Source organism: Calonectris borealis, chromosome 1 (genome assembly GCF_964195595.1).
Source record: "Calonectris borealis chromosome 1, bCalBor7.hap1.2, whole genome shotgun sequence".
Classification (NCBI taxonomy): Eukaryota; Metazoa; Chordata; class Aves; order Procellariiformes; family Procellariidae; genus Calonectris; species Calonectris borealis.
Window position 1 is genome coordinate 14120732 of NC_134312.1, and position 23635 is coordinate 14144366.

The window sequence follows — 23635 nt, forward strand, 5'->3', positions numbered from 1 at the left end:
GAAATGTATGCGCTAGGGAATTGGACTGCTAGTAGAAGAAACAATGCAGTACCTTGGACACTGACATGTGCTCTGGAGACACACTGGCCACCTCAACAACTCTGAGAGTTCATGAGTATGGAACTAAGCTGGTCTGCACCACTTGTTCTGGGGATGACAGGAGTCTCTCTAGAGCATATACAAGTAGTCTTAGAGTATCTGTAACTGAGTTTACGTTCTCCTTCCACAGTAGTCACATAGTGCCTGTTTAGACTACCGAGGGAGCCTAAGACACCTCACTTAACTGTCTAAATTTAGTGGGCTATAGCCAAGCCTTAGTGGCTGATTCTCTTTCAGTTCCACTGATTTTATAATGATATACCACAGAAAACTTCATTTGAGTTGCTCCTACTTTTTTTATTCATGTAGCTGAGTAGAACAAGTCATATTCTGGGATAAAACTTTTATCCTAGATATTTAGCATTCTTAAAGTAACCTACCTTCTTGCCTCACTCTTTTTTAAAAACAAATAAAATTGAAATAAAATATTGAAAGTGATTATCTTACTTACGTCACTCCATAATGAACCATTCTGAGTTAGTAGCATCCACATTTGGCTAACTTGAGCACATCTTGCCAGATCAACTAAATTAACATAACGGAAAATCTACATCAGAAAAACAGACACACATGATATTAAAAACTATTCAATAAGAAGCACTGCTGTATTAAAGGATACATATTCACCTATCCTAAACAACAAGAGCTATTTTCAAATTAAATACTTCTTTCTTAGGAGTTTAAACACACCTTTTACAGCAAAATGTCAATAATTATTCTCATTAACAGACTTGAAGAGTATGAAAAGATGGCTTTGCTTAAAAGCTCATAAATTCAAGCTGTGATGAAGAATGACAGGTATGTTTCAAAACTGAACGTTTTTCATGGACTGTGAGCAGTTTCATTTTATCTATATTAAAACAACACTTGTTAAAACACTTCTCCTAAACCTATTTGAGACAATTTAATTTGGACTAAAGATTTGTAGATTAAATATATTACTTTAAAATTCAACTTTAAATTACCTATGAAGAGTTTTTGTAGTTTGTACCTCAGAGTTCTTTTTAATTTAACTATTATAATTTGGTAAATATATCTATAAATCTTTAATCTCAGAATATTAAAGTCAATGTGTTGTATTATGGTAGAAAAAATATAAAAGCTATACTGATAGTTCATTTTATACAGTTAAATATTCTAAAATATACTGCTACCACTAAGCAACGTTTTGAAAAATTAAATTATAGCATTAAAAAAAAAATCTTGTCCTGGTAAATCATCTTAGATACAGCAATCTCAGGCCATAAAAGTAAGAGACTGAACAAAGATAACATTTGGAAAGCCTCTGCCATAGCTCCTCACCTGCCATTTTTATGACCAAGTGTCAAACAATATTTCTGCCAACAGAATGCTAATGTTTCATCTTAGAAGAAACTTGGTAAAACGAAATGAGAGAAAATATGGTAAAATTTAATGTCTTTGCTATAGAAGTAAATACACATTATATTATAACCATCTGAAAATATAAGATGCATTTAAGACTCAAAGACAAAGAGCATATGCAGAATTTTATATAAGACAGCTGGATTATTTACATACTAAGAACTCCCATATCCATAATAATTTGCAGAACCGAATTACTAAATCATATGCTGAAATATAAATATCTGATATGAAACGCAACACTTAAAATGTGCGGTTCTAAGTATGAAAAAGAAACCAGCTGAAAGGAACACAGTTAATAAAATCCCACATCACTTTTCCTAAAGCAAATTTTATATAAGGAAAACTTTATGCTTGTAATGTAATTACTTTCATAACTGCACAATAATACATCAACGGCAATGGTTTAAACCTGGTATGGTAATACCAGCAAAAATACAAAAAGAACTTTCTAATTTTATCCCATAATCTGTCACTGAAGAGAAATTTTTCTTAATATACATTTTCAAAGAGCTTGGCACTTAAGATATGTACCTTAATAGTAAGATGTCAGAGTGAAAACATAGCAAAGATGCCAGTGTGTTTTATAGAACAGTATTTCCATATTAGTTATTCAACTTTCCATACAATAATGCATACAATAAACCTGTTTTTCATTATAGCGGTATATGAAGTATGATTTGAAATATCCTTCAGAAAAATGAATGCATACTCTATACAGAATTCACTCAAAGTATACAGGCACAAGAGAAATCCTGAGTCAAACAGAAGCTTTGAGACTCAAATGAGTGTTGTACTTGGAAGCAATACATTAAGCCTTTGTAAAAGGAAATAATTGCAAATTTTGTTTCACTTCTGGTAATCAACATAGCTAAGAAGTGAAGAAAGAGTGACCACCTGTGTAAGTGTAGAGTGCATGGATTACTAAAGTGCAGGTTATCTTGGTTATACTGAAATATGCTTTATAATAAATGAGTCACTAAAAAACTGTTAGAATCAAAAAGGGACATTCTAATAAAAAAGATGTTTCACTAAAGGAAATAAGAGAAACTTTTATCCTGATTTATGTTCTGTGCAGTTCTACTGAAATGAACAGGTTGAAAAACATATGGGCTAGAACCCATTTTTACCACAGAGATTAAGCTCAATTGAAAGAAACAAGCAGAAATATCAAGAGTATTTTACCAAGATGTAAAAAGATTTTCTGTTTCAGCCTATACAAACTATCCAAAGGCTATAATTTTAGCTAGAAAAGGACAAATCAGGTAGAAAAATCACTGATAATGTGTCTTCTACCACTAGCATTTAATCGCATAGCTAATACAATCAAGCAATTTGCCTGCTCCTCAAAATATGCTGCTGTCCCACAAGCTGTCTGTATTAATTTCATGTAAACTTCTTAAAACAACTTTAAAAAATCAGGTTTTCTGGCTTTATGTTTTTTATTCTGGATTCTTGGGAGCTTGCTATAGCCATACTCACTTTAAAGATATCTAGGTGGTTCAGAATGCAATTGGGGATTTACGAAGATTTTTTTTAAAGTATAGAAATGTGCAGGCCTTTTTCAATAGCAAATTCCTTCTATACACCCCATCCTTTCAAAGACTTGCATCCCATGATAATTATAGTTGGATCCACCACAGGCTTCTCTAACCAAAAGTCTGTTTAATTTGGACATGTGGATTAATTCCTTAACTTCAAAAGTCAATCTAATTTAAAACTCTAAGGAATTTTGACACAGCTCACAAAAAGTATTTGAACAAATGGAACTATATGACTTACTAGAATGAGAAAGAAAATATTGACTGTATTATTATTCATTAATAGGTTTTAGTTTCATATTAGAAGAACAAAAGCAAAGCTTTTAATTTGATGCTTTCTTGCCAGTAATCTTTTGAATTTTAAGTTCTGAAAAGGTCTGTTGAAACATTTAGTTCATGTTAGGTCAAGACCACAGTAGCCAGCTTTAAAGCACAGCAATCATTTTCTGTCAATAACTCAACATTAGAGTACTGTGGCACCAATGACTTTTTTAGGAAACTGTAATTTACAAAGCAAATGGTTTCCAGCTGGTTCTGAGGACAGATCTTGTCACAGCAGCAAATACAAACTGACAGATATTTTTTTGCACAGGAGCAGAGCAGAAAGCTGCAATAAATGATAGCATACTAATAATGTATTTACTAAATACCCTGTGATTTTGAAATGATCCACTGCCAAATATCACCTACAGTGACAGAGACAATAAAGTCTCCTTATCACAAGTTCCAAACCTTTGAGAAGTCCAGGCATGCTTTATTTTCCACAGTTTGTGAATGCTCAGAGCAAACACAGATTTGGCCTGGAGTAGACAGCACCCAGCAACAATCTCCTGTTGAAGGAGATTGTATCTACATACTGGATCCACCAAAAAGAGAGCATGAGGGAAAGAGGGGGAGGAAGGCAGGAAGGTAGGAAGAAAGAAAGAAAGAAAGGAAGGAAGGAAGGAAGAAAGAAAGTGAGTGAGTGTTCTGCCTTTTTGCAGCAAATGGTTAGGCACTCAGCTAGTGGGAAGCTCTGGTCTGTGCCAGTAAACAGAAGAGCTCTTTCTGCACTTCCCATATTGAATAAAATAGCAACAGCTCAAGAAAAAGAAACCAGGTGACAGCCACACAGTTTTGCACTTTCTGGATCAAGGGAGGAGCATTTTTTTTAAATACAAAATGGAAGGATTTCAGTAGGCTTCAGTGGGTTTGAACCTCTTTGATAAAGGCGAGAATTTAACTCACATCTCCCCACAGATGGTGAAGGGACCAACTCTTTAAATTATGCCTAAAAGGAAGGCACCAATATTTCCTTCTCCAATTACACTTTGAAGAAAAACAACAGCAGCTGCTACACACTGTATGCTCTAAAGCTGCCTATGGACTCTCAGGCTAGAAAGGCAGAGACCTGTTTCACTGACAGATCCCAGTAAGCGTAGCCTTGAGGCACTGCAGTTCAGTGAACACCCTACACCTGCAAAATCAGGCAGATCCACTCTTGCTTCACCCATTTCCTCATCACTTTTCCCCCATCTCCTCCTCTGTACCCAAATAACTGTTCGTGCAGCCACACAATGAGCTGGATTAAGGAATTGATCCAACTGTCAACTGATTCAGTAAAAGAAGAAAATGGAGGAAAATTTTTCAGACAGATCTGTTCCCTGATGCGGTTCGTATAAACGACTGTAACGAACACAAAGGGGAGAAGAGTGCTGGGGCAAGAAAGGGTAAATGGGAATAACAGGAAGGTTGGAACAGCTTCCCTCCAATTATAATTGTGGGTCCAAGATCCTCAGCAAAACATCAAGTTCTGAGGAACTTGAATATTGAAACCTTGAGCATTTGCACAGTTAAATGATACTGAACAGTAATTTTAAGGATCTCTATTTTAGATCTAGGTGATAAAGTCCTACCTAAGCTCATTTTACTTTTTAAATCCTTTAGTGAACTGCGGCATAGGTTCCTCCCAGAAATAATATTATGTTACACATTAAAAGCTTTTTATTTTCCTGTGCTGTAAAGAGTGGGAAGTAACAGGACTCAACCATAAGAAAACAGGACTAATTCATATTTTAAAATTATTTACTACATACAAATAAGAATAGAAAACTACATTTAGTTCAGTTCAGTGAACAGGCAGATATTACATACAGGAATATGTGAAAAGGTGTACAGAAACTGTTTTTTACAGCTTGTCTTTAGGAATACAAAGCTATGCAATATGTATACTGCTTAAGATGCAGGATTTTTACATTTCTTTATCTTTACCAGTGTGCTCAGTCACAAGAAAAGAACTGTGACAAAAAAGGGGTATTTCTGAATGGGCATACTGCTAGTAAAAGATCTTTTTAATCAATCAGCAGATTTGAAAATACTCAGATAATATTATTGTTATTTCTTGTTTCCTGAAAATCCAACAGACATTGATCACTCTCTAGTAAAAAACTCAACATCGTCATTACTACAATGGAGTTTTGACTAACATTCCCCAATATATTCACCTTACCCTATTGTTGTTTTTCATTTTATTACCTCTTGGGTTGTTTCTCTGCAGTGACGTAATTAGTTTTGATTTCTTTTATGACATATAATTTCCTTAGCTCTAGCTTTTGTATCTGGATTTTAGATTATGCAAACATTATTTAAATAAAGACAAAGAAAAATAATTCCTCTTCCTACAGTGACATATTTATATATAGATCACAGAAATATGGCTTGAAAGTTGTGTGGATTATGCAATTTTCTTTTTTCTTATTCTTTAGGTTATTATTTCCTATTCAAATCGGTAGAATTCTCACTTCCTACTTCATTCCCCTCCTAAACACACATTAAAATATACATTATGATGGGACCAAAGTCTAAGCTGGCAAACTACCCTGCTTTTCAGCTCCAGACCTCAGAGCTGGAATTGCTCTAGAAATGGAAGACATCAATGTTTTCTGCTAAGCCACTAAAGTAGCACTTGACAGTATATTTGATTTATACAGGTTATAAAATTAAGTTTATATATAAACAGAAGAGAAAATTATATAATGTATTTTTACAGCTGCTCTGTAGCCTTAATCAAAAAGTATGGCTACGTACCTCAGAATAGCTGTCACTCTTTTTGACATGTTAATATCTGGATTCTGGTTTTCATGTGCATAGTCTTTATGTATGTGAGATCTGATTCTTTGTGACAGTGGCATATGTAACTGTGATCATGATGTGACCTCAAAAAAGGGCAACTTATGAGGATAGCTTAAAATGTCACCATATTTTGAGCCCATGGTTTGGACCTCAAAAAAACAAGGCTCATGGATTAAGATAAAATAAACAGATTTCTCCCAAGCTACAAAAAAGGAATATCAATATTGTTCTTTATAGAACTAAGAGAAAGATTACGCTATTTCAGGGTTTTTAATGAAGAAAGGATGCTAGTACAGCCCTCACAATTCCTGAAAATTTGAATAATTATTTATTTATAAGTATGACAAGTTTGATAGGTATGAACACATGTAAGCTATCTTTGATATGTATATATATAAAAATACACACACTTTTAAATAATACTATCTTTTATATATAATACTATTGTAGTGTATAATATTACCTTATTAGGAAAGAGACGATTAGGAGGTGGCACTGTAGATCAAATTTTGGACATTCTGCTACTCATACAGTAAATTAATCTCTCTCTCTCTCTGTTTTAGTGGTGTTTACACTTGTATGGGAGGAGCATTCCCTTTTGAGTGCACTGCTTTTGAAGAAGAGGTTCATACTAGAGATTGTTCCTTAACTTGTACCAATGTCTTAGTAATCAGAGGTATGAGTATTATGACTCCCAAATTCTTTAGGAGAGATACTACTGTTGCTGCTGCTGCAAGGGGCCCGTATCTGAATCACTTGATAGCAGTTCTCTGGTTACTGAATGAGCCAGTACTAAGAAACCAGCGCAGACTAAACTCCATTGATGGACCTAAGACAAGTAAACCAGTCTCACATCCATGAAGACCATATGTACCACCAGTGGAATCCATATAGATAACATCAAGAAGAATTAAAGCATGTTGTATTTTTGGTGAGTAAGGTCTGTAAACTATGTACATGATTTAGCTTACAGATTCATGTTTCCTGTGACGTCAGTGGCATTATGCACATGCTTAAAATTAAGTATCTGCATTTGGGTTTTAGACTTCATTGGATAAAAACTGCATTTTGAGTTCACTATAGTCCATGCTATTTAAAAGAAAAACATATAATGTTTTTCTGAAATACCACTTTAATGTTTTTGCAATGTTAAAGTAATGGAAAAACATGATAGGACAAATTAAAGCTTATAAATAAGAAGATAAAATAAAAACATTTTAGCAGTAGTTCCAATGTATCCCTCAATGGCAATTATTTTCAGTAACCAACCTATAATTGAGTTAAACTGGCCTCTACAACTGAAGGCCCCACAACCAGTAGTTAATAATTCTGTTCTTTTTCTAAAATACTGCCTCAAATCAATCTTCCTGCTTCTGGGTAGAACTACCTTCTCTTCTAGAAGTTAGCGTATTAACAAGCTTTCACTCTCTGAAGTTACATTTTGTAAGGATACAAAAATACTGAACAAAGCAACCTTTAAACCAAACAAATTAATTTAAACAAATTGAATAATAATGTTTGGAAAGAAATCTCTCCCTGCCCACTGTGCCCTTGCAGTAGATTCTTCTCCTCTACTCTTGCTTTCTGGCCTAGCAGTTTTTTCTGTCTTAAGGAGCTGCACAATGTCCATACAGTCTCCTCTATATTTTTAAGAAAATTAAACTGCTTTCTATCACATTTGGGGCTTGGCTTATGAGCTTCTATTCACTGCAAACAAACCCCTTTTCTTCCCTCAGGAGTTCCGCTCTCTACCTATCCTACAGATTTCCTGATTTCTTGTTCTCCCCTTTTGAGCCTCCCTCTCTCTTTCAGTCTCAGCTTGGAGAAGCTTCTGGACGTCAGGCTGGAGCATGCAGAATATGATCAGGTGCCACTGAAGGAAAGAATAGCATTACCATCCTTCAAAGGATTCCACCTGACTCAAAGTGAACAACGTAAACAGGAACCTTCCTTTCCATCGCACAAACACGTCCTTTTCAACAAAACATGATATATACCATTTATGAAATATACATATCAAAAATGAAAAAGAACACCAACTATCACAAACCTGTAATAAGGCTTTTTCTGGTAAATGGGATGTTTTATGTCTGACAGTAAGATCACTTGATTCAAAACAGCCCATCTGACTTTCCTTTGCCAAACTCTGGAAAAAGATGGTACAAGAGAAGTACAATTTTATCTTAATTGCAGGTTCAAAGTTTCCAATACATTTAAATTTCAAAAAATGAAATTAAATTTGCTAGACTTAACTAGGCATTTTCAAATCCCCATATAGTGATATATCTATGAACATTTGTAACTGCTATTACTGAGAATAATCATAGTTTTAGGGTGCATCTCATGATTTTGCATCATAGCAATACAATATAGAAGCATAGGAGATCATCTGCATTTCCAAACTAAAACACTGTGTACACTAGTTTGTGCACTCAGTATGACAGAAACATACTATTAGCACATGCAAATTTTTCAGACAAGTCTTCAAAAGGTATCACTACTAAAAATCTCTCTGATGTTATATTGTATCCAACAATGTATACTGCATGAAAGATACCAAGGTATCTTTCATATATAATCTCAACATGGGAGTAACATTGAATCTCCTTTCTTGTCTTTTATTCTAGCTCTAGGAACAGAAGAGTTTCAGGGGTTATAAAATTGGTTTTCATTTGAATATTGCTACAGGGAAGAGAGGAGAAAAGAAAGAAGAAATATACAGGAAAGGAGAAATTAGGAATAAAGATAATGGGAAGGAAGAAAACAGTGGGATGGGAAAGCCAGAAAGAACAGAGTAAATGGAAATAATGAGCTTTAGATTGTAACTTCCCATTCTGAAAATTTATTTGCCCTTTAGTAGCAATGCGAGTTCTTCTGGCCCATTAAGTTTATTACATATTATAATCATCAATGGTTTAATTCTGCATTTTAAAATCAATCAATGTCATCTCAGATGCTCTGGATTATCCAAGATATCCACAAAAGACTGGCAGATACGACACAGGACTGGCAGAGAATTCTTGCATTTCTTGAGCTTTAAGCTGGAGGCTTGTCATGTCTAGCCTTGCCTGAGATATCCCAGAGCATGCTGAATTACACCAGAAACCTATGTTTAGGTGACTTAGTTGCACCCAAAATGCCTACAAAAGTGTACACAATACAAAAGTACACAATCAAAAAAATGATTCAGTTATATGCGTTGTGTTATATGCATTCTAATCTAATTATGGAAGTCAAACCAATCCTTGCAACTGCTATTAAGAATGGAAAGAATTTAAGAATATTATTCCCTAAGAATGCCCTGATACTCTCCAGAAACAGGACATCTTTCGTGCACTCAATCTAGTCAGACTAACATTTTAAGTATTTTAAGATACCAGCAAGAAAAGAGGAGAAACAAAATGTACAGGAGGGAGAAGAAACAAAATTAAACGTGAGAGTCTACCAACTAATTTGAGAGAATAGGGAAGAAGCAGGACTAATGACAGGTTTACTCCAGGAAGCGTTTGACAACTGGTATCTGGCAGCCAGCAATTGATAAATTGTCCACAGCTGGTTTCCATTCTGACCACCCTACAGTAGGGAGAGGAAAAGGAGCCAAACAGTGGGAGAGCTTTATCTGTATGAGCATGATTTTTGGAACTCCCATGCTATTAGCAGTGGCTGGGTCTTACAGCTCCCATCTCTCCCCCTTCCCACATGGTATCTGCTGAGCATCCCACCAAGCTATGGTATTCTCTTCCTCAGCAGAAGAAACCTTCCCAGAAATGAGAAGAGCCCTATTTTTCACAGTGAGACCGGATAGAGCTGCTGGCAGTAGGGCATTTGGGGCTGTCCATGTGCTGCCTACTCTCAGGTGATCACAATTTTGGTTACCCCACACTTTTGGGGAGAAGAGCAGGTTACTGAGGCTTCTCCTTTGCAGGAATCTCCACCTCTTGGATTCTGGTGGCAGGGATCCAGAGGCATCATCTTTACTGATTATCATCTCAACTGGTAATACTACCCCTAAGACATCAGCCACCTGATCCAAGCCAGCTTGATCACTGATAATATAAAACAACACTCAACCCCTTTTGCTCCTTAAGATATGACCAAACTTTTATTTGTAGAATACAGAAGTAATGATCTGCTTCCCATAACACCATAAGTACTAAGTAGTAGTATTAGCAGTAGTACACTAAAATGCTTCATTTAATATTGCTAGAGCTGTTTTTCCATAACAGTTGGAATTAATGCAGTTAATATTTAATCATTGAGCTTACTATATTTGAAGTATTATACTGCATACCTCAAAATATGCTTTTGTTTTCAAAGAACTGTGGGCCTCTGCATGCCAAGCTTTCACAACAGCATTTAAATATATTTTGTTAAAGATCTGTCGCAGTCTCTTCTCTGCCACTGAAAATATACATAATTATAACCAGTTTGAGGACCACAAGAACAAATATGCCATTTAAATGCTTTAGATGAATGACTGTCTATCAAATTACATTTCAATAAAATAGCTATTCAATTCAGCTCAGGAAATAAATAACAACTTTTTACAATAGATATAATTAAGACCGTTGCAATAGGATTTCAAGTTAGCAGGCAAGGCATAAACATGACATATTTCCAAGTTATCAGAGTTGTGTATAAGACATTACTGATCTACCAAATTGCCCAATAATTTCACAGAGCTTGGAGGTGCAAGATGTATACAGACCTCAGTGGAAAAAAATACAGTAACAAAACTTTAATAATGTTTCAGATGGCATAGAAGTCAAAAGTTGTAAGAATAAATTCAGTGAAGTCAAGTTCTAAGTGTTACACCAGTGTTAAATGTGCAAAGAACAGTAAAGCAGCTTACGAAAGATCACGTTCATTATGAATTAATGTAAACATTTTAAAAAATTACTTTTAAGAGAAGTTTGGAAGGAATTGAATTTCATTTAGTCCAGCACAAAAGAAAGCATGGGCAACACTACAACTGTCCTTCCATATGTAAAAGGTGTTACAAATGCAATTGAAATAAAATGCTCTTCACAGCCACTGAAATAAAAACAAGAGGAAGTAAGTGTAATTTTCTGCAAAAACTTAAGTCATCATTCAAATTTTTTTTTGTCAGTTAACTTTGTAAAAAAAAAGCAATACGCTACAAAGGGAGCTGAGACTCTTGATACTTTCAAGAACATACAGCTGTTTAAGTAGCTTAGCCCTTTAGAATCCTATCTCATGGACAAGGACTAAGCTTGATTAGTGTGACATGCAGTCTTCACTATCAAAAGAAGGATTAAAATGTAAATTTTGATATATTAAATACACATTATAGAATCACTTATCTGTTATTTTTTTAACAAAAAGGTGTCTTGAAATTCAACTGAAATAAATTATTATAAAGGTACATTTAAGACCCATTCTTGTTAGTGAAAGAAAAAAAAAAATCAATGTGTCTAAAATCTGGCAAGAGATGTAATGTTGACAGTATAAACCTAAGTCTGTTTTCTGTTACCTGAGTCATGCTCAAACACTATATGTTCTAGGGAACATATTGTATGATATTACAAAATTATATACTTTAATAAGTGTACACTTTACACTTTAATTACAAACTTCAATAACTTTTTAGGCTATACAACCAGTAAGGCACAGAAATTGGAAGTATTTGCAAAGCAAATGCCTACAAAATAATATCAAATTTTCATTGCCCAAGGGAGGAAGGCAAAAACTCTCAGGATTACAAGGGAAGTCCAGACTGCATCTATATTAATTTGCTCTTCCATCAATCAGGATCTAACAGCCCATGGACCTGCCCCTTTAATTCTTTCTCACAACACACTGTTCAGTCTTGAACTTTTTCCACAGATCAATCCTTCACGGGTCGTGTTCATAGTACAGTAGAGTTCTACTATAAGCAGATCCCCTAAGTGATCAAATTTTATTTAAGAAAAAAAGACCCACCTGTTTTTGGTTTTGGTTTTTTTTTTTTCCATTCTCTATCATTCCAGCAACCTTGTTTACAGTGCAATCCCACAAACAGTTATACTGGTACTAGTCAAGAGTCAACAAAGAGTCACACAGCCAAGAATGACTGAATGGCGTTTCTCCATACGCCAGCTTTGTCATGGAAGGAAATACATTGTGTAACTATGCCCTCTAGATGTCTCCTCCTCTGCTTCTGTGAATTTAAAATTAACAAAAGGTGCCTTGGCTGAAAGTAGTATTTAGAAGAGAATATAAAAGGAAGTAATAAAAAAGAATAGGAAGTCTCTGAAAACTGCCTAGGGGAGTGAGATCATAGCTTGGGCCTCCGGCTCTGTAAGAGCAATGTTTGAGTCACACACAATGCCTGAGCTCAAACTCAAAGCTATAAGTAATGCTTTTGGGCCATTCTTTACTTTTATGAAACTTCTGTCTGGGTGGACTCAGGTTAATAGAGTCTATGCTCACAGCTGCTGCTGTGTGGAGACATTTTAAAAAAACCATACCCGCAGGATCTGTGGAACACAAAGTCTCAGGCAGAATGAACAAAGTATTTATTTTCTCTGTCTTCTGACTTCTTTTATTTTATTTTAATCTTCACTCCTTCCCCACCTCTCATTATGCATTCCCTCTAACTGAAGCCAAGACTCCAACTCTGTGATCCCTGCTGTTTTACCCCTATCACTGTACTCTTCACCTCCCAGAAAAGCACCCCAGCTCACTCCACCTTGTACTTCTGACATACACTCCATTTCCCTAACACCTCCCAAGCCTGCTTTGCATCAGCATCGCTGCTCCGTCTTTAGAGAAGAGTACCAGCACCATCTGTCCTAGCAAAGAATACAGGGAACTGCCTCTCACGGCATTCATGGCATCAAGTTGCCACAGGTCAACCAATGAATGGCATCCTGCAAAAAGATAGCCAGATAAATTGTTGGACCAAGCATATTTAATTTATACAGCATAATTTTCTTTTATATAACATGGGTTTTTTTGTCTTATGCAAAGCAGCTATATAGACTTACATGTCATTTTTTCCTTGTGAATCTGCACCCACATGCTCCACTTCTGTATAATTACTCTTAATATTTGGATGTTATAATGGACTGCTGCCAGAGCCATCTTCTGCTTTGCCTTTTTTCTTTTGTTCTTTCTCAGCAGATTATATTTTATCCATACTCTGAATTTGAAAACAGAATGAGTAATTTAATATGGCTCCCGACCTGAATGAAGTAAAATCTATAAAACTCTGCAATTTGCTGTAAAATACAAAGCAGTCAAGCGCAACAATATAAACTTCTGAATAGAACTGATGTTTGTTATTTATAATTTAAATAAAATATGCATTGATATTTTTCAGTAGTAATTCATTCACTCATTTTAATAAAATTTCTGTTCTTAATATTCTACAGTATCAATAAAAACTTGCTTGTTTCCATCATCATATACTCCTGCTGCTGTCAGTTGCTGCTGTCAGCTGTACTTTAATGTACAGATCAGTATTTATGGAAGGACATTTGAGTGTTTATACAAAATGATTTAAAAGTGCTAGATGCATGCATTTACTTAAGTGCTATTTACAATTTCTTGGCAATCCAAATAAAAATTAATATAATAGAATACAAATTCAATTTATATCTCAACAATTTTAACCTTTGGTAAATATCCCATTTCTCTTCTAAGCTAAGTAATAAGAAATAATTAGATTCAAAACAAAAAATGCATTTCAAATGAAACATATGTCACCAATATATTAAAATACACTATCTCTCCGTATCTGATTTGCTAGAAAGATTACTGAATAAATTAGACTTTACATGACTACTTTCATTTGCCAAAATCTCTCTCATTTCAAATAATAATAAAAAAAAAAAATTCATTTCATATAGTTGGGAGCAATTACAAACGGAACATTCTACTGTTCCAGTCCAACTTCTATGATAATTAAACAAAACTGTTAGCTCAGACAATCTTCAAAATGCTGCTGTAAAGGACAAAGGAATAATCTTCCATGTCCCTGGTGTGTAAGACAAAAAGAAAAAAAAAAAATTCTCTCGTAGCAAGGAAGACTCAAGTATTAGGAAAATATTTCTAGTAGAAAGGGTTATGAAGTACCAAAATAAACTGCCTGCAGAGATTGTCATGTCTCCAACACCTGTGATTTTTAAGATAACTAAAAACAGCCTAGGCAAATGTTCACCAAGGCTAACCACAGTATAGTTTGAAAATCTTCACATCCCTACCAATCCTGTGATTCTTAGTAAGGATTTACACCAGTGTTCCTAACGGAGCTGTACTTCCTATATAATTAGCATTGTATGCTTTTCAAAACAAAATAGCCCAAACTTATCTATCCTAAATGGAGAATCATTAAATTTTGATACATGTTTATAACAACAAAATCAGTGAACATGTTTGTTTATTGTGATTATCATATTTTAAAACATATCTATGTATTATCCCCATTTTTAAAGGGAGAAGTTGGATTACATAAAGTATGAGTTACCTAATCCCAAGCATAAAGGCAACCAAAGAAAGACCAGAAGAGAACCCAGATCTTTTACTTTCAGACCCAAACAAAAATTATTCTTTTATTCCTGGGTATACTACCATATTCCTGGCAAATGGAGCTGATTAAAGTACAGAAATGTCAAAGGACTTCGTTAGGTCTGGACAGGCAGAAACTCAGAAATGACTAGTTTTAACATAGAATAACATTACTGAAGAAAAATAAAACGTAATCTAAGTTTCTAATCTCTCTTCACGTTGTTCTATTAAAATGAAAACTTCTTCCTCCCCCAAAGGAACTACATAAATATTCCTTTGGTAAAAGATTTTTCCTAAGATGTTCCTGAGGTATATGTAAAATGCACATACTTACCCAAAATACAGCTTCATTAAGTTTCTGCTGTAAAAGTCCCATGCTTTGGCACATAATTCTTCAGTCATCTAAACAAATCATTTATGACATTAGTACACAAAACAGTGCTGTATTATGAATATTTAAAAATCAACCAAAAATTTGAAATCTTGTACTTTGCATATTGATTGGTGCAAATTAAAGTGTCTATTTTAAAGAGACGAGTGTTCAAGCATAATTTTCTGTGTATAGTTAGAAGTACTTTGCTACCAAATTACACCTGTTTTTACACAGAGAAGTTAAAGGAAAAGCTAAATTAGCATTCAAAACAAAACTAATATGTGTACTTGAGGGAAAATTCAATAACTGAAATTCAGTCTTTCATCCCTCATATCCACTCTTTTATTGATCAGCTGTATCCAGTAATTAAGCATATTAAACAAATACTTTAGTTACTCTTTGCAAAAATCTTTTCATGACCCATTGCTATGTAAACCATTTACCACATGATTCTAACTCATTGGTATTTTAATACTTCTGTTTGAACTTCTACAAAATCAAAATTGTGTAAGACTATGGGCTAAGAATATCCCTGTAAAAGAAAATATGGTCCTTTGAATGTACAAATAGCAACTGGGCCTCAGAAAATATTATTTTTATCTCATTTATTGTTCTTACTCCTAAGAAAATCTATGAGAGGATTTGACCATGACACATTTGTATATCTACACATATACTGTATAAATCAACTATTCCACTTTTAGACTGAATAATATAATATTTGAGTGGTTGGTAAAAGAGGAAACAGCTGAAATGAAATTGCAGTAAACTCACAGTACAGATGTACTAAAAGAAGACAAGGTTGAGTACAGTTATACAGAGGTAACTAAGAGAAAAATCTGGTCACACTGCATGCCAACTTACTGGCTAAATTGCTTAGACTGCTTCCTTGCATGGTCATACAGCAACTTTCTCCTTCTCTGAATGTTTTAAAATTACAGTTTTTCTTCTCTACAGGTGACTTTTTTGGATCAGTAAAACCAAAATGTTTACTTCCTTATCGGTTCATGTACAATAATACTGCATTTAACTGTAACTATTAATTGTTAGCATTGATAGCACTTTCCAAGTTTTATCAGTTCAAGTGTAATTTTAGGAATCAGCCTAAGTAAAACTAAATAATGCATAGAAAAAACATGCTATTGAAACTAGATTCATATTTATGTGGAACTCTTTTTTAAATTATGACCAAATATGAAACAGAAACTACTTGTTCCTTACCACACGCATAGATGCTATGCTCACCTCTGATTACATTAGTTTTTGAATACAAATCAGTATCAATAGAAAGAAATGCAAAGTATCATATTCCTCGCATCAGCTATACAAGAGTAACATGAGAAAACTTAAAAGCAGAATATGAGTATTCTGTATTAGAAAATTTGTTCACGGCACAGAGTTCATGCAACTGTTCAATGATTTTTACCAGTTGTTCACCATCTAGTCCAAAAACAGTGTTCAGGTAAGTTTCAGAAATCCTCTTTAATTTTGGGTGTAAAGACAGATCAATACCCATATACCTTTAAAAGAGAAGTAAAATATATTAACCACATTAGTATCCCCAAAAGAAAATGCATCTTTTCTCTGTATCTAACAGATTATAATTACATGTTATGGTATTATAATGTTATTATTAAAAGATTAAGACCTATATAAATTTCATTACAAATACCTATAGCAGCCAGTTTTAAAATGTGTTTACAAAATATGAAAACAAATTATATTTTATCACTACTCTTAGAGCTATGTTGAAATACAGTGTACATCAGCGCTTAATATATTCCATATAATATCTATCTCAGACATTTCCCATCAGATTATACTATTTCGTTTCTCATCTTAATATTGACTGAACAGCCGTTTCAAATTTTCAGTAGTTGGAGCAATGTTTCCTGCTGTTGCGGATAGGCCATGCCATGTCTAAGTAGGCAAACTGTTTTGTTTTCATTAAAAAAAGAGAAGACACACTGCAAGAGACAAATAAATCAAAAAAGACTATGCTGCATTATGCTTCCACGAAAAATATGGAAATAAAAAGTATTTACCAGAAGACCAAAATTAAAAGAGAAATCAAGTCAGTTTTCAACTTCTGGGAAAGACATCATAAATAATGTAAAGTAAACAATAAAACTTCATCATTATGCTTCAGGTTGTTGGTGCACCCTGTGATACGAGGAGTTGTGTTACTCCATGGAGAACCTCAGGGAAAAGACACAGTAAGGGCACAAATCACCCACCGTAATGATTTTACCTGCTACCACAAGGTACCTAAGTCAGTCTATGACTGTATGCAGAGCGGTTGGGGGTCCGGACAACTCCTGAGATCTCTGCCAGAATGGGCTCAAAGATTAAGGATTTATTATCCACCTCCTACTGAAAACTTCAACCAGAAGCGACAATTGCACAAAATACAAAAGCGAGGTAAGTGCCTCCCTGGCTAGCCTTTTGAAATTACAGCTTCTTCACATTGCAAAAGATGCCTATTTTCCTAGCATTAACCATGACTTTGTGCATTATATTCCCTTCCCTCTTTTTTCCAACTCTCATTCTCCAAGTTTTTCTAGCTCCTGTCTAAATAGATCAGCAGCGTCTTTTGCGGTCAGTTTTAATCCAGTGATGAACTGCAATTTTCTGACAACGATGAGGCATTTTACAGAACTCAGTGTTTCAACAGAACAGTCCCTTACTAAAAAGTTGTATCACTGACAGCACACCTACTTAACCTGAACTTTAAAAAATTATAGTGTATAGACCTTAACCTGAACTCTAAAAAATTATATTATAGACTTTACATGTAACACAGAACTTAATTCATATTGAATTAACATTTTCCATCTCCTTCCTGTACAACTTCTTTCACTCCCCAGCAAAGTTTTTGCCTCCAGGCATCTTTATTGTTATGAAATTTTGTTCATCTTTTTTCTTATTTTCTTATTCCCTTACACTACAATCTCAGCAGAAGTTCTTCTCAATATTTAAAGTTTTCTTGCAGCTTAATCCTGATGATATCCTAAAATATCAGGCTTGATTATTGCAAAGCTGTGACACCTACAAATGAAACTGCATTCTTGGATGAAGTCCAGTGAGTGAAAACAAGGGTACTCCATCTTCTTAGAGATTCATGTCAATGCAAATACCATTATAGCTTGTTGCTCTTCCCTCTACACCAACTGAAGGTTTTTTTCAGATATTCAAAACCTTCAATGGACCAGAATTTATAAACCTCAAAGATGGCATATTTACAAAACACAACTTTTCTTGAAACACATCTGAACCATGAAATTACTTAATTGTATGTGCAAGTTAAAGCAGGAGGAGAAGTAATTTTCACAGGAGCTGCACCAACAGTAATGAACATGCTTTCTCTCTTTTGCCAGGTACAGACTTTTTTTCTAACAGTGGGCAAAAAGCACTAAGAAGTCTGAGAAAAAGCACTTGCTGTGAAACATATTTTTAAAAATTCAGATGGCATTTCTGGCCTATAGAAGTTGCACATATTTTACAGATCAAAGCTTGCTCCCATTTAAGTCAATCACAGTATTTTCTAAGATTCTAGTGTAAACAGAACTAAATCCTTCATCTGTTTTATCTCGTGCTGTGATGACTTCACTTAAAAGGGTGAAAGAACACACAGAGAAGAGAAAAAATGAGAAATACTACAATTAATGATTCAGTGCTCGAAGGCCACATTCCTTCCTAAATATACCACGGACAGCAATGAAGTTGTAACAAGTAACACTACCTCGGTTTTGATTACCACAAAAGTAAGGGTTTTATATATTAACTAAAAAAAGAGCATTAAGTAGAGGTTATATTCATTAGATATAAATGATATAAAAAAACCATAGATACCAAAAGAAAAATATCTTCTATGTTTTTAGAAGATATTGTCTTACTGTATTTGCAATATCATATGCCACTAATATTTCCAAAAAAAAGCAATATTAACATTTAACTTGCAGTCTACACAGTAGATGCTGTGCCATTAGTATGTTCTAAAAGTCCAAGTTCAATTTTATAAATCACATAGAGCACACACAAACATTTAGAATGTACCATAAGACAGCATCTAATCCTTTTTCCATTATTTCTCTGATCTTTTCTTCTAAAAATGTAAGTGGATCTTCTGGACGAATAACAATCACACCACAAAGCAGCACCTGCAGAAAGGAACTGCAAATTAATGCCTTTGTGTTAACAGCAAAGTAGCATCTAGACATGAAACTGTTAAAATAAACACAAGTTTACCAGCATCTTTTGAAATATTGTAAAATAGAGGCATTTCTTTTATCACTTACCTTCCCCTTCATTCTATTTTTAAAGGTAGTATTGCACATATGAGCATATTTCAATTGCTAGATTTCAAAGCACTGGGTTTAGGATAGTAATAAAATATGTGGTATTTCTTTAACAATTCCTACAAAGAATTTAATTGCTTTTAATGTGCATTAAAGAAAGAATATACAGAAGATTGGATAATTTTATTTACTTAATGAAAACCAGAATTTAAAACAAGATTAATCCTGTGTAGTAAAGAGTAGATTGAATGGGAAACGTGACCAGAAACTGATCTTGTAACGAGTATTGAAAACAAAGCGCAGTTTAAAAAAAGATTTGCTTTTCAGGATTGTGTTATCACACTACTTTGCATTATCTTTTAGTAATAATGCACAATAACCAATGAACCATTTTTCTCTTTTGTCCTCTAGCTGTCTTCACCTAAAAGACATAGATCATTTATTTTTGGATTGTGAGCTCACATACAGCAAGAACGTCCAAAGTATATTGTAAAAGTATATGGGAAAATTGCAATTATTTAAGTGAATATTTAATGGAAACTATAAACTAGAAGTTTTTGTGCCCGGTAAAAATTTCAAAACATGACTGTGTATCTTTAACTAGACATTAATCTACATTAATGCAAAAGATGCTGTCCTGGGACACACTCTTGTTTATATTTCCCTCTGTCTGTTATAAAGAAACCAGTTTTTATTAGTAATCACAAAAACAACATTGAGTTTTTAGATTTTCTTCCAGCCCTGACACTTAGACAACTGTTTTTCTTTGCCTCTGCCCACTTTTCACTACCACCACTCTCCATGGTGCAGTTGGACATCTAAATTTTGCCATTCAGAGTCTGCTCTGGCCTCTATAAGCTCATCACCAAAATTCTGATCATTATGCAATCTCACCATCCACTTAGGTTTAATTTTCACCTATGCTCTCAGTGTGTAGAAATACTTTCTTCATTTTCTAACATCCGTATTGATTTTGACTTGTTATTACTGTAATACAACTGATCTATATAGATACAAAACTAAATTTTAAACCCAGGAAATATCTGAAGCAACTGCTACATGGTTGATGGATCGAGACAATACAAGAATATAATGGTTTACTCACTGTACAAACTCAAATGATGCAATACTACTTTCAAGAGATGGCCTCTCGCTATTATTAAATTAATGTGGAGCACGTGCTTGAATCCTTTTCAGGAAGCATGGTGGGAAGACAAGGGAAAAGAGGAAGACTCTAAATCAAAACCATGCTATGGATATAGAGCAAAAGCCATACGCAACATAGAGGCAAGAAAAGGCACCCTGCCAAGTGGGCTCTCACTCTGTAAAGGCAAGAGCAGGGCAGGCAGGTAGAGGGAGCAGCCTGGGATCTTTTGCATGCTAGCGAGGCCTTCCACATGCTAATCAGAATACTATGTAGAAACAGAATCAGACAATAATGTAAATTGGAAGGGATCTCTGAAGGTTGTTGAACAGAAGTTGTGGCTGCCCCATCATTGGAAATGATCAAAGTCAGGCTGGACGGGACTTTGAGCAACCTGATCTAGTGAAAGATGTCCCTGCCCATGGCAGGGTGGTTGGACTAGATGATCTTTGAAGGTTCCTTCCAACCCAAACCGTTCCATGATTCTATGATTCTAAGTTAAGACCAATATGAAAAGGCAAAGAAAAATATTTCTTTAGGCACAGACACAACAAAAGGCAACTGTCTTCAGTTTAGACACCTTGAATATTTATAACACTAAGACACTGATTCCAATCTTGGCATCTCTTCAATCTTAACAAAAATGTAATTTGCAAGGTATATTTGATGGTTGACTATATTAAGAAAATACTATAAATCCATCACTTATCATTTTAACTAATGAAAAATAATATAATTTTAAATAATATACAGGCAGTTAAATGGCTTTCATCACAAATTTTCCTACAGATAGATTTCCCAAAGCCAATCCCAGCGTTGGTCGGCTACTCCCTCTGCTGGATTAAGCCAGTACATGTCTGCCATATGAATGCCATTTTTTATTATTTCAAGTATTGTTTACTGTTTACCTTTTTGTTTTTTCCTTTTTCAAACATATACAAACAACTTTTTTTTCCTTTGGATGTTCTGAAAGGTCTCCAACACAGGAAATCCAAACTATCCAACTATATACTGGAGTGCAAGGCCTCTAACAGTGGAGAATTCCTTTATAAAACTTAAATAAGGAAGGAATTGTAACACCTGGTGTCTTGCAATCCTCATTCAGGTACTCTTCAGTGATGCTTGGGCCAGGTGTAAAACCGAAAACAATTAAGCTGAATCTGTACAAGTCTGGCTATTTCTATTAGACTTCTACAAGATTCTCAACAGTCTGAAAGCGTCCATCTACAATTTTTCTCAATCTATAAATTTTATTTATTCATAACATTAAACAACTAAAAGCATACTCATACGTCAAATGATCATTAGTCACATATCATCACAAACCCCAGCTAAGCAACTACCAAACAAGTATTAAAAAAAAAAAAAAAATCAACAAAACTGCTACAGTGCAACTAAGTTATCAGGCTAGAATTAAATATTTAGGTCAGTTTTTATATGAATTGTTTCTATTCATCAATCTGAAAAAGCTCATCTGTTGTTTAAAAATTCACAAAGGTGAAGTCCTAAAATCGTGCAGCATTCGGTTTAAAGCTCAGTCATGGAAGAACCGTTCTTATCCTCCCTTCCTGTGTACATTTAGCGACTGTTAAAAATACATTCATACCTACATATATACTTATTCCTTATTAATGTGTGAAAGGGAGCTATTGAGAATCAGCATATTCATCATCTGAATAAAATAAAATATTTGATACTGATATCCAGCAAGTTTTACAAACTCTTCAGCTATAACATTTGTCATTGAAATGACCTCAGTACACAGAGCAATAGTTTTGTTGGTGTTAACAGACATTTTCTAAACAGTAACTTCCATTTATTTCCAACACCAAATAGACAGCATGACTGGGTAACATGGATGATGACTATCAGCTGTGCCTTAGAAAATATTCCCTAAGAGGATGAAGAAACATCCATGTCTTGTCTATAAAGTTTTCCAAAGCAAAAAGCTTCAAGATCTAAGTCCTGCGCCTCAAAAATCAGGTAATCTAAACACAACATATTCATTTTTACCAAAAATTCTTAACAGTGGTATATTTTCATCATTTTCTCTTACTCCTAGTGCTGGACAAATCAATACAGCATCTACCCAATAGTAATTTATTAGAACTATAACAAGCTTTAAACTTAGTGATTTTGCCAATCCCCATAAGCTATCCAGAATCAGTAGATGCCATTGGGTGTAGTTTTGTTAACAACTCTTGTTGTTTTCTTGCAAACCCTCATAATGTGCAGTGCTTTTCCAGAAACACCTACTAAAATCAAGAGACTGTATGTTTTCCTATTGAATATAAAAAAATGAACTAAATAGGTTCCACAAAGACTCTCTTTTCTGTGAAACTTGGATAAAAGCCCTTGACCATGGTTGGTTTTGATGTGTTGCGACTACTGCCTTTCCCTGCTCACCAACAACAATCTTGCTGTGTCTTTGTGTTTTTCATGCCCATTCGTGTTTCTTACATCCATTTGCTGACTCACCATCAGCTTATAAGGCACTTGGGCAGGGAACATCTTTTGATAAATGCACAGCATCTAGCACAACATAATATCCTGAGTCATTACCTAGGTTTCCAAGCATTACAATGATGATGACTATTACAAGAAGTAGTATGAGATCAATATACAAAAAAAATTTACCAAGATAGATACGAATTTTGTTATCTTGATTTGTTGCTACAAATGTGTTATTTCCCAGCCTCGTACTTCCAGGGCTGAAGATGTGCTGTTCACTGTATATTCAAATTACATTACCATTTATACATTTTAGCTATCCCACACCACCTTGCTTAAGTGTCAATGCAGTGTTATAAATATTAAATATTATTATTTCATGTCTACCTGCAATAAGAGACTGCATCCTAAAACCAGATGCATTTTACAAAGACAGTAAAAGCCTGCCATCCCCAGGAGGAGTTCTAGCAAGGTGGGCACCAGCCCAAAGCAGCCAATTAACAGTGATAACAAAACTGATGCAAAACTGTGACAAAACGGTTGTCAACTTTGTCTCTTCTCGAGACCCAGAAGAGCTGCTGCTATTCTCGTGAGGGGAAGAGGAGGAAAAGAGGAGGGTGTGCGAAATACATAATGAGGCCAGTATCGGCCATGAGCTTCAGCCTTCCACTAAGCCAGAGTAGAAAGCCTGGCTTCTCTCAAAGGCTTCTCTCTTCCAGCCATA

The 23635-nt window shown here is 34.6% G+C and overlaps 1 protein-coding gene across 1 annotated transcript in view; it reads right to left on the bottom strand.

Moving 5' to 3' along the window:
- The window catches only part of FBXL13 (F-box and leucine rich repeat protein 13), an 88113-nt gene that overhangs the window by 62360 nt on the left and 2118 nt on the right, over positions 1-23635 (bottom strand). The window contains 7 exon segments of the mRNA XM_075140608.1: positions 551-646; positions 8185-8280; positions 10426-10535; positions 13124-13278; positions 14980-15047; positions 16445-16538; positions 19075-19178. Of these exon segments, the coding sequence (XP_074996709.1) occupies positions 551-646; positions 8185-8280; positions 10426-10535; positions 13124-13278; positions 14980-15047; positions 16445-16538; positions 19075-19178 (723 nt within the window).